At 35.3% G+C, this 12,820-nt stretch overlaps 2 protein-coding genes and 1 long non-coding RNA gene across 5 annotated transcripts in view; 2 read left to right on the top strand and 1 right to left on the bottom strand.

Annotated features, from left to right (window-relative positions):
• Positions 1-4,788, bottom strand: part of LOC122530969 — a 44,582-nt gene extending 39,794 nt beyond the window's left edge. For all 3 annotated transcript variants that reach the window (XR_006307157.1, XR_006307156.1, XR_006307158.1), the window contains exons 1-3: positions 4,389-4,788; positions 3,687-3,782; positions 3,491-3,611 (exon numbers count right to left, since the gene is read on the bottom strand). This is a non-coding gene — a long non-coding RNA (uncharacterized LOC122530969). The remainder of the gene's footprint in view (positions 1-3,490; positions 3,612-3,686; positions 3,783-4,388) is intronic.
• LOC122530968 (enhancer of split mgamma protein-like) lies at positions 3,539-11,561 on the top strand. The gene is made up of 4 exons (XM_043658418.1): positions 3,539-3,627; positions 3,826-3,915; positions 9,291-9,566; positions 10,363-11,561. Exons 1-4 carry the CDS (start codon positions 3,574-3,576, stop codon positions 10,729-10,731), a joined length of 789 nt encoding a protein of 262 aa, XP_043514353.1. The 5' UTR covers positions 3,539-3,573; the 3' UTR covers positions 10,732-11,561.
• Positions 11,562-12,500: 939 nt separating this feature from the next.
• Positions 12,501-12,820, top strand: part of LOC122530971 (phenoloxidase 1) — a 5,688-nt gene continuing 5,368 nt past the window's right edge. Inside the window, exon 1 of the mRNA XM_043658421.1 lies at positions 12,501-12,511. Coding sequence (XP_043514356.1) covers positions 12,501-12,511 — 11 coding nt within the window. The remainder of the gene's footprint in view (positions 12,512-12,820) is intronic.

Genomic DNA, 12,820 nt, shown 5'->3' with positions numbered 1-12,820 from the left:
TATCGGAGCCCCGTGAACGAACGTCAACGAATACGCAAAAACGTTCACGTAATTTTCTGATATGATATTTAAATTTAAAGAAACTGTCACGAAACTAGCTCGCGATATCCTCCATCCTATCTGAACAATTTTCAACGTATAAATTATTCTCAAGGAAAAAATAAAAAGCGAGAAAATCAAGATTCTCGTACCTTACGATATTAAAAAAGATTACCAATTAACACGTTCGTTTTCTTTTCAAACTAATTGGCACATTTAGGGAGCGAGACGCTTCAATGAAATCGCACTTTCAATCAAATCCCCGGGGGCCAGTTTTTAATAATCATTCTGTCGTCCATTTCCGCGTCCATTTCTTCTCGTTAAGTTCCGAAAACATTTTCAAATGCTAATTGCGATGCTTTCACCCCTGTAACCACCGATCCGATCGCCTTAAATTATTCTCGTTGACACGGAACCTTTCTCGTCCGCAGACACCTCGTCGCATGCATAATGCAACGAGCGAAAATGATTTCGGAAAGCAAATGTACGGATATTTACACTGATTGCCTCTTTTTTTCTTTCTTCTTCAGACGTGTCGTTATAACTGGACTCTCCGGAATACGTACTGCCCGCTCTGGACAAAGGGGGAACATTTGAAGAAGAGAAGGTCTTTCGACCTGTATCTTTCAGTTCTTTTTACTACTGCCGCACCTGTTTGTTTGTATTTTCAATTTATACTTTAATTAACCAGCCTCCTCTTAATGAACTGTCCTCGAATCAAGTACGGTTATAATACATACGATAAATACTCTTCACTCTGTATCTTACACGAATGCTAACTAAAGTCGAAATTTATATTCCGGTCTGGTCGACGAGATACATTCACCGTGTAAATAATTTCCTATGATCAAAAACTAATTTTTATTACAGTAACGTGCTTATTTCCACAACTTCTGTTTATCGAACCTCTTTCGCTCGACGAAACGAAACGAAATTCTCGCGAAGCAAAGATCGACTGTATTTATCACATCGAAATTTCAATACACCTAATTACGAAAGCTATTTAAAAAAGGAGATCAAAAATCTACCAATGTTTGATTAAAAAAATCACTGACAAGTCGAGAAGAACTCACATTTATACACATAAGCCTCTGGGGCACAAGTTGTCGAGTCGCGAGCAAACTTTACCTTCTCTCCAGCGGTCTGTCGACCGTTTAGAGCAAATCACTCGAAACGAACAAGCTGGAAAGCTACATCTGGTCGGTGAACGTTGAGATAACGTTAACGGGACGATTCTCTCTGCCTCTGGCGGACTCGAAAATCCGTCGATAAACTGACGATGCCCCTGAATTCCATCGGGCCTGGGACACGCCGTTCAATTAAGAAAGACTCTTCGTTTCAATTTTATACCTTCCCTGCCGTGACCAAGAACCGAAAGAATTTTTCTATCGAAAGCAAACCTCGCCAGAGAAATAAAAGATAAGAATATTCATTAAAAAAAAAAAAAAACAAAGACAAGAACCTTACAAAGCCGAATCATGATGTAAGAATCTGAGAAATAACGTCGCGCGTCGATTATTATATACATTTTCTCAAGACTCTCGTACGGAGTCACCGAAATAATCTCGAAGACGTTCATTAACAAACAAAAGTCCTGTCTCGTTATGCATTTGCATTCGAAATTGAAAGAACGAATGAATCCCCGCGAAAGAACCCCACAAAGTGTGACGATTCACGGTGTATTGATCACATTCGAGGGGGAGGGTGGAGGGGAGGCTTATTTTGTGCTAATTGCCGAATAAAGTGAAACGCACCAACGTTGAAATGTGCCTCATTTCCATTTAATGGACGTGTTCGGGATCTCCCGACACGTCGAATCGCTTCAACGGTCTCTTACAATGTGTTAAAAGATTCCACACGTCAGTCTCTTCGTGCACTTCATCTTAATTAACGTTAACACTCGTTTCGCAGATAAGAACTCATTCTCCTGCTAAATGTCATCTTTGCACGCGCCTGTCATCACTCCGTGGCTATCGATAACTGACCACGTTTAATTCGCTGTGCGCATGTACTTGCTTTTACCGCGACGATCACGTTTCTTCGTACTTGTCTCATTGGTCACTTTTTCTCGCGTGTAATCGCTGTGTAATTTAAAGAACGAACGGTGAATTGGACAAAATTTCCTTTTTTTGTCGAAGAATCGAAGCTAAAGTTATATATTCTCGGACGTTTTCGATTAAAGTAACCTAGAGAAGTGCGTTGTGCAAAAAATATATAAGGGTGTAAACTCGAGAATAAAATAACGAGTCAATCGAGGATGAAAAATGCATTATATATTCTGGGACAGTTGTTTATATCGTATTCCCGATTAAAACAACTCAGCACACTTCTGACATTTTCCGAGAGATGCGTAGGATTCGTTTACGTACAGACGAGTCGATCTATTTTCTTTTTAGACTTAATTTTTTCGGAATTTACCTCTAAAGATCAACTATCATCGAACCGATTACTGTCCACGAGAAAATCCACACGACCGAGCTTTGGTTTAGCCGAGAAATTTGTTCGACTGCTAAGAAATTTGCCGGAATTGACAAAAATTAAATATTTATAGATTTTCGCGCATTGCAGCGTGAAAAGTTCGGCAAAGGACACCACGATGGCGATGATCGAACCACGAGTTCCGAGATCCAAACAAGTTCCAAGAGTGTCGAGACGCTGGTTGCCCGTCGAGGTGTAGGTGCAACACAATCAAAGCATTTAGAGCGACCTTCTGGCTGAGAAGTAGCAGAGGGTTCGAAGTTGGTGAGGGTAGCGGCTGCTTGAATGGCAGCGGGAGAGTCAGTTTGTCTAGAGACTGCACGCGGTGCGTTCGCTTCTTCTATCGTGTCTGGGAATTTCGTTCACCGCTTGTCAAGATCTGGCGTTTTTTCACGTGCGTGGAACCTGTCGATGACGATCACTCCGTGATTTTCGATTAATTCGGACTTGTACGTGCACGATGTTTGCGACGATGTAGTTCTGTTCGTTTAGGTTTGTGATACTCGAGGTGTATCGGTAACAAAAGGTAAGCGATTTTGTTGTCAAAACTGAGGAAACTCGGACAAGTGACCATTAATATTATTCGTCAGTTTTTTTTTTTTTTTGTCAAATTTCATTGTCAAGTTCAGAGTTCGAAAACAAGGGTGGCTCGTGTTGGAGTGTGTATTAATTTTTGACTCATTGAATGACGAATTACCTAAGAAGATAATTGTCATTGGTTTTGTTGGAACATATTTTTAATTTGTAATTTCTAATTTAAACGGTGCGATGAAAATTTTATTTAAATTAGAACAATTTGAAGTAATTTACATTTGATAATTTTGACGTTAAATCTGTCACTTAATGTTGCGGATCTCGAAGCAATTATTTTCTTTATTGAATGAAGAATAAAAATCAACGTGTAAACGATATTAAAACCGCGACTGTTTCTCAAACTTTCGCTCTTTCTGTCACGTTTTTGTTAAATATTTACCTTTCAAGATATGAATTTCTTTGAGTTAGGTCCGACGTGTACGTGCGTCTATCGAGTTTCGAAGAGATACAGCAGCTCGTGCAATGATGTCATATGAATATCCTCATCCGGTTTCCAAGACCTATCGGTACAAAAAAGTGAGTAAAATAAATAGAAAAGGAAGATCGCATCCCTATAATGCAGGGCAGCTTCTTACCTTATCGTCTATTAGGTCGAAAAATAAGAGAAGTTCAATGGTTTATCCATCCAGTTTTCAAATTTTTATTGTTTCGTTGGTATCTAACATACTTTCCTACGAGAGAATTTAAGTAACATTGATGTTTCATTTGTATCAGATAACGAAACCACTACTGGAAAGAAAACGACGTGCACGGATAAACAAATGTCTCGATGAGTTGAAGAATCTTATGATCGATGCACTAGAGGCACGTATCTATTTTTATTTTACTAGTGTATTTTGCGTTCACGAGTGAGATTTTGGCAAAAATTGTATTTCATTGTGACACAATTCTTTCAGAGTTTCTGCGGAAAATACTGAAATTTTAAAGATCCATACGTTCCTTACTCAAATTCAAATTTACATCGCGGCAATAAGTTTTCCACAAACTAATTACATCGTGATTCATAAAATTTACTTGAAAGCTACATAAAATTTACGTCAAAATTTCACTTGGTTCTTTATCGAATTGTCAATATTCCTCAAGAAGATTTATCGACAGGTATAACTTGTGATTTGTAAAAATTTCGAAATTAGCTATCGGAAATAAAAGATCTATAACCAACAAACTCGATACAGAGAAATGTACTAATCATCTAACATCTATTCTATACTAACATCCATCCAGTATTCGTATCAAAATCGAAAGAAAATTAAAATTCTACTATTATTGATAATTACCTCAAGAAGCAAAACTGCGACAAAAATATATAAAGTGTCCAATATTCAAACACAAAATAATTCATTTAGTGTTAAAGTTCGTAGCCTGGTTGAACACCAGCTTCCGGAAGATGAAATTCCACTATATTTGACAAGGAATAACTTTATATATAATAGCTGGCGTCCTTCGACATCATTCACTCCACACTCCGCTTTCGCATCGAACGATCTAAATATGTTATCTCTGAACGAGATTGGCGCGCAACAACGTAAATGTCACTAGACCTCTATTCGATCGGCGTTGAACGCGATATATTGGTCGAACGAGCACGTGCTATGCTCCGTCACGGAGCCGATCCGGAACGGGAGAGAAACCTTTGGAAGGAAGCCACGGTTTCTTGCTCGACTTAACTCTCGCGCGCGCGATACCACCACGTTTCCCCCCCTCTGTAATTTCACGAGTCGCTCGCAGCAGGAAATGCATTCTCAAGCCGCAACTACGCGTGCAATCGATTTGGTGCTTAAATATTCCTAGACCGTGGGAACACCGCTCGCTGCACGTTTCAAGCCGGTGTCAAGCGAACACGCGACTTTGCCCGTAATTACGAAACCAGTAGTTAACGGCTTCGGCCGTGTTTACGTTTAATACACGCGGCGTAATCGCTATATCTTCTCGAAGATAGGGGAATCACGAGAGAGGGAGGGGGCTGACGTTGTCTGATAAAGAATCCTAGGTGCCTCTTTCTGGATAATCGCCGTGCGAAACGATTAATCACCTCGTTTCTTTTTTTTTTTTTTTCCCCCTTCGTTTCTCCGTTTTCCTTTCCAACTTCGATCGTAATAGCAAGCGGCGGGTGGCGTTTCGCCGTGAAATTTTATGAGAATCTAATTTCACGAGAACTTCGTTAAGCTGTTGTTTCTCCTTTTGCAATCAGAGCGTGAAGTTTCGTGGAAATCTTTTTTTTTTCTTCTTCCTTTTTTTTATGGATGCGTGATGGAATCTGGGGTTTTTGAATTTTTGGTTTATTTTATTCCACGGGAAAGACATATACTATGTGTACTAACTACTGTATACAAGTTTGTCAATATTGTCTCACTTCTGCAATAGTAAATAATCTGTGCAAACAATAAGATTCCCAAAAACTGATCATTATTTAGATCTTAAAAAAGAAATTATACCGCTAAAACGCTCGAGTATTATTAGTATCTCTAAACCTCTGTCCCGGTATTAATTTTCTAAAAAGAAGTACTTTTTTTTTATCGCTGTGCTGCTGTTTAAAATCGCACAAAATTATTTTGCCCCACGCTCTCACGTATCGATCATTCAAATCGATTTCCTATCAAAACTCATCTCTTCCGAAAGCGATCTGTCTCTCCCGAATGAAAAATATCTGCAAATTTAATATCCTTATCATGCTGCATTCGTGGCGATATTCTCTCTCTGAGAACTCAGTGCAAACATTTGAATCGCGTCGGCGAATTTACACAAATATGAATTTACACAGACGTTTTACAAAGTGGTAATACCGGTGCAGCAACTTCAATTCAAATCCTCTACGAATGTATAAACAGCAACTTTTTGCGATCATGCTGAAAGTGTTATCAGAATCACACGAAGACACGACATTTTTCAATCTTGCAGACTTGATTACATTTTTATCATGGATTTTACGCCGATTCGAACAGAGCCGTTCACAAATTGGCAAATATTCGTGATCACGCAAACGATTTAAAGATTCAACGAACGCTAATTGCAGATAGGTAGACAGATACTGGATTTAGCTTCCACGCGACTGTTCGAATTTAGCATAATCTAACAATTATTTTAACATTATCTCCAATTATTTTTAAACGATATGTGTTGATCGTGAAACGTTGCTTTAGATCGACTAAATTCCAAGAAATATTTAATTATTTTCTAAATTTTCTTAATTATTAATAATACTCCCGACGAAAATCTAGAATTTCTAGAAAATAATTAAGAATAATTATTTTCTAGAAATTCTAGATTTTCGTCGGAATAAACTTTGAGGAAATAGTAAACAAATTTTAGCGTTTCCTTTCACCTTGGATTTATGGACTATAAAGGATCTCATAAATCACAGATATATTTTACTTTATATATTGATAATAAAGAGTAATTGAACGATAGTAAATGTTTTGAGAAATATAAAATAATGCAGAAATTGGAGTGAATAAAAATCGGCAATGCACAAACGCTTAACGCTCTGTAACACTCAAGGATTAAATGTTACAGAGTAGAAATAAAAAATTACGATTTAAAATCCATCAAGAACCAAACAATAGTTTGTTATAATACTATAGACCACAAACATCGTGAATGATTTCAAATTTAGCGGCAGTATAGTTCTCACCATAGTCTTCTGCCATCTGTGTAAGCATCTAGTAACTTTATCGTGGATTCCTATCCTTGTTACCACTGTACGATATTCTTTAAAGAAACGTTTTTTGGAAAATATTTTCTAAAATTGTTTCACACAAATATCTTTGTTTTGTAATTTGTGTTAATTTCCATAAAATTTATAGAATTTTATATTAAATTTATTTTAATATATATATATCAATATTCATAAATAATTATATATAATTTATTAATTTAATTAATAATTCAACCATGATTATATTATTTATATTATTAACATTATTAATTCATTTAAAATTAATTTAATTTTAAATTAAGTAAATATATTATATATATATATATATATATATATATATATATATATATATATATATAAATTTATTAATTTAAATATATTAACAATAAATTGTTGAAATATAATTATATTTATATATATATATATATATAATTTAATAAATTTATAAATAATTTCTTGAAATATTTAACGTGACCAAAGATCTGATTTATTTCTAACACGTGGACACGTTAGAAACTCTTTCCCAGAAATTTTTAATTAGCACGAGTCAGTTGCATTTCAATCTCTGTCGATCACCCCGAAATCCAATTTATTATAGATGCTCGCTAGATTATTTAAAAATGACATTGTCAGAACAATCAGACTCCTCGACTCTTCGTTCCACAAGATCACGAAGCGTGAATTCTCCACGCTTCGACGCCTATGTGCGCCTTTGAAATTCAAATTCGTCTCGGTTCTTGTGTCGGTACGATCACGTAAACAAATACACGGTCGCTTCTTTTTTTCTTCCTTTTTTTTTTATATATTCGATCGTGAGATAGCTGCTCATTTAGATAATGGATTGTATCTTCGATCAGCGACTCCTTCGAGCGGCAAAAGTCTGGGAAAAACGCTGTGGAACCACAGTAAACGATAAAGAGCGACGTAACAAAACGATGAAACTCGAGTTTCTAAAGCGTGTCGAATAAGAACTCGGAGCAAAAAAAGAAAAAAAAAAAAATTGGTTGAATCGTTGTGTAAACAGTGGCTCACGAAAAATTTTACCATTTCATTTTTCTGATTTACATTTTTCTTACTACTCCATTTTTTGCCAATCTTATTTCAGATTCAGGCTCGAAATTTTCAACAAAAATGTTTCCCACATTTTCATTTACGTTTAATATACATAATATACTCATAAATGTTCGAAAACTTTCACGAGCAGCTGTACAATTTCTTTCTCTTTTTTCCTTTTTTCTATATATTGAGAAATTTACCGAAAATTTATTTTAGTATATTCCAAATGATTTTTGAATCTATAATTATTCGACAGTTATTCAATAATTCGATGATACAAGAATCTAATATGTATGTATGTGTGCGTCGTGGCCAACCTTGTCGAATGTAAACATTATTTCTGAATCGTTGTAAACAACTCGGTACTGTAATCGAACGTTTCAGTTGTCTTCTGTTTAACGGTATCAGTTTTTATTTATTTATTTATTTATTTTTCTTTAAGTAACATTTTCCATACGATGACGCTTCGAACGTCGAATAAAAGAATTCATCACGGTACAAACAGGTGTATCGGATCGTAATAAATGAGAAAGCAAAAATTGCTGCTTCGATTTTCATTCACGGTGCAATTCATCAATTCATAAATCTAAAGTAAAATCGTCCGTGCTTCTTGTATAATTATATTTTATGATTTTACGACCAGAAGTCCCACGGAGTTCCGTATTAATTTTGAAATATTTATCACCTTGATTTCAAATCTTATTCAATATACTGTCGCTCAATTATTTTCGTGAAGCAATTTATATTGCATTCAGAGTACTATAATAACTAAATACTAATAAATGATTTTGATCCCGAGTGTAAATTAATGTATTCTATTTATTACATTTGAACTATAGATGCGCGACTCTAAATCAACAAATTTATGACCAAGAAGAATATTCATATTCTAAAGTCATTTGAAACTGAAAGGTTATTTCAACGAATGTTTATCTTATTCAAACGAAATTGTATGGAAGAAATATATAACTGTTTAACTGACAACTTGTTCCAAATATTATCAACCGATAAATTAATGCTTAAACAAAATTTCCCTCCAATACATATAAATTTACTGTAATTTTAGATATTCCTATTACTGTATTTAACAAAAGTTAAATATTTAACAATTGTAAGAAAAAGGAAATGGCACAGAACGTTTGACTCTCAACTTTGTTGATCATATCAATCGCTGAATTATTATATAGACACAGGATTTTCATGCATCATCTAGCTCTCAATTCTTTAAATCATAGAGATACGAATATAATTCTCTAACAAAAAGAATTATTACTTTGCAAAGCAAGCTCTCAACTACCCGGAGGGAAACCTCAGAGCTCGTTTAATAGATTAATTAGAACTTCGTCTTTCCTCGCCATCAGCATCACTTCTCCTCCTCCTCCACTTTTAATATCGAAGCCGACCGTTGTCGACCGTCGTCGACCTCAACTCCTCTCGAACGGAAACGAAAAGGATTTATTGATTGCAGACAGAGGGGGAGGACATCAGCAAACTGGAGAAAGCGGATATTCTGGAGCTGACAGTGCGCCATTTGCAAAGGCTACAGGGCTCGCGGTCTTCTGGTTTGTCGGGCACGATTACGAAAAACGAGGAGGCATCGGCCGAAAGTCGGTGGCTGTCCGGTTTCGGGCATTGCGCAGCTGAAGCATACAGATTTCTCTCGGCGGTTCCAGGTGAAGGCGCGGAAAGGTTAGCCAGGCACCTCGCAGCTGGCCTTCAAAAGAGCCGGCGAACGAATTCGACGGTAATTATCTCATCATCGACGATCGAAAGACAATAAGGGGAAAGTCTCCGCCGCGATTCACCGAGAGTAGTTCTCTCGCCGAGTACTCTTCTCACACCGAGATTGACACTGGCCGCCCCGTGTCCTCTTTTCCTGCTTTTTTACGCGTGTCCATGCGGGTTACTTTGCCCGCGGTCGCACGAAATTGCAAGAATCCGGCCATCGTTGCAATTTATCGTTCTATGTAATTTTCTTGCGACGATGTCAACTTTATATCCGAAAAAAACGGATATAACGGTAACATGTTTACTTCGCCTCGTTTTTTTTTTTTTTTTTTCAAATTTCGTCGACGCATTCCACTTTTCTGTCATTTCATTCATTTCGATCGAGTATCACTCACACAGCGCGTATTGATATTTTCTCAAAAGAACGATGGAAGTGAGTATAACTTGAAAATGAGTAATTGTTCACAGATGTAAAAAACCGGAGAGCAATATCAGAAATTCGAGTGAATTTCCATAAAATATACGAGTATTTATTACACGTAATCGATATCGATATCTGATTATTCATTTATTGTTTTATCAAAGAACGTGATATCTGACCTTCAAATAGAAGAAATTTATTTCTAGCAAAAGCCGAGAGCGACATCAATTTTATTTACTTATTATACTTCGAGCATATCTTTTTATAACTGTGTAATCGGCTGAACATTCCCCAATATTTCAAGTTACTTATATACTTCTTTGTCTATCTTGCATCGAACTGACTTTACTCCATTTAGTTCCATTTTTTTTTTTTTTTCTTTTTTTTACAGCTGAAAACGAACGTGTTGACTCAAACTTTGGCAAGTTTGGACCTCACTGCTGATATACTTGCGTCTTCGACGGCGAAATCCGCGACAGAGAATGCTCAAGTAACGTCTTCCAAACAAAATGCAGTGACTTATCGTGGAATAACGCGCGAGACAACCGCGTTTGCCAATCCCCCTAAAAGCAATTCCACGTTAACATCGACCGTCGAAGATAACGAAAAGTTAGACACGAGATACGCTAATGACACGGAGGAGGAGGTCAAGGTGGAACAGGTGGCGAAGAAGGTGAAAATAGAGGTTAAAGTTGAAGACGACGAAGAGATCGATGTGGAACGCGTTGACGAAGCTGATCCTATGTGGCGGCCCTGGTAGTTTGAAACTAGATGAGAACTGGATCGTACGAGAAACGATCATTATTTAATTCATATCACGGTCACGTAAAGTTCCAAGAGACTAGCATTCCAAGTGCCCTTATCGCGTGTTATAGCTTTAAAGGATATTGTATCGAGCGTCTGTTAAGTTTATGTTTCTACTATTACAGCTTTACTTAACCAATAGTTTACTCTACGTTATTTAGAAATTGAAAGTTTCTTTTTTTTTTCTTCTTAATATTAAAAATTCTGAAGCAAATACATTTCATTTTCATAATTGAATTACCGACCGACACGGTTATACCTACACTATTGTGAATTTTACGCAGAATTTTCACCGATAAATATTCAATAAAAGACGTGTATATATTTTTCAATTACTTAATGTTTAAGAATCTACACAAAGAGTAAACTATTCTTACATTGTAATTAAACTGTGGATTTTTACGCAAATATTTTTGTAAACTTAGTAAAATCGAAGTGAGATTGATGCTCACTCTCTTGCAAAAAAAATCTGCAAATTAGTTACAATGTAATCTGAAAGAATAATTTAGCTTTACATTAAGTGGAATATTAACTATCCCTGTATTAACTGTTCTTCAATTGTTTTTCATTACGACTTTCCGTTTGTACTCTTCTTACATGTTGTTGATAATATAATTCGTCCGTTTGTGTACTCTTCTTAGATGTTGTTGATAATATAATTCGTCCGTTTCCTTTACGTTTCATTTAAAACAAAGACAAGAGATGTCAATATTCTTTGCTTCGAATTCCTTTGTATAATAATTCAATTATGGTTGCCTTGCAATTAATTAACTTTCAAACGCGCGTAATACGTTTCAAAATTTCTTCTTATACAAAAAATTATCTTACACATTGAATATACGATTCACACAAATCAAATGTCTTCCAAAACTTTTTCTTCGCATTACATACTCGATTTAGAAATTTAGGTAACTATTCACTGCTTGTATTCGTGGATTTTTTACTATTTTCTATTAGTATATAAATTAATTTTATACTTGCGTAATTTATTTCTATTGCTAATATATATTATGAATTAATTTTATCATATTTATGTGGAACGTGATACCGTCACAAGTAACCGATCTCACTATTTAGAATACGATTTTCAACGCGTATGATGATTTATAAACGAATGGTAATAGGAAAAAATTTATTTTACTCGAGGAAAAATTTCACACTATTCCTGTAAAAATATTTGCAAGCGTTACCATCTTTACTAATTCGTAAATGGTAAAATTTTCTAACTTCTGTTTTTAAAAAAAAAATTTCTGCCGAAAAATATAAAACACGCGTATTACATGTGACGAACAACATACGCACATTTTATAATGACTTTTTAATGCTTAACGTTAAGAGATACGTAGATTCTTAAGAAATATTGCGACTATTACAAATAGCATCTTTATATTTAAGAAACAATTAATATATTTACGTTTCCGTTTGCAGATATTTTAATGTTATACCGATTATATTACGTACTATGAAATACCCTTGTCTTTCAACTGCGATCGATAAATATTTTAAGACAACATTAAATTTGACAAGGATATTTTATCACGGCTAATATGAAACTATGAAACTAATTTTAATGTACAATTGTGATAAACATTTTGGTACTTGGCTTTAATGTAATTAATATACGATAGGTCAGATATTCCGACTCTTAGGTAATATATTATAACAATGTATTATTAAATAACAATAAAATTTCCACGCGAAAAATGGTCTTCCCTATATGAAACAATGGCAATAAAGTGAAACAAAAATACCTATTACGCCTTTCACGTTATTTCTTTCCAATTATAGTCTGAGCAACTATTTGACGTAACAAAATAAATATTGCACCAATAAATTTCCAATGCCTGCCAATTTCTTACAACTCAGAATTTAAATCAAATTATTACTAGTATCAAATTATCAATACACTATCTTATTTTTTTCGCAGTTTGTTTTCTATCACGAACCAAAACCAAAAACAGATATTTTTAGTCTAGCTATCGACAACTAGTATAGATAATCGCGATCCATTTCCTTCGAAAACAGGAAGAATAGAACGCGCGGTC

Source organism: Frieseomelitta varia, unplaced genomic scaffold (genome assembly GCF_011392965.1).
Source record: "Frieseomelitta varia isolate USP_RPSP 00005682 unplaced genomic scaffold, Fvar_1.2 scaffold_37, whole genome shotgun sequence".
NCBI lineage: Eukaryota > Metazoa > Arthropoda > Insecta > Hymenoptera > Apidae > Frieseomelitta > Frieseomelitta varia.
The sequence above is the reverse complement of the archived record's forward strand: the minus strand, read 5'-3'. Positions and strand labels throughout refer to the sequence as shown.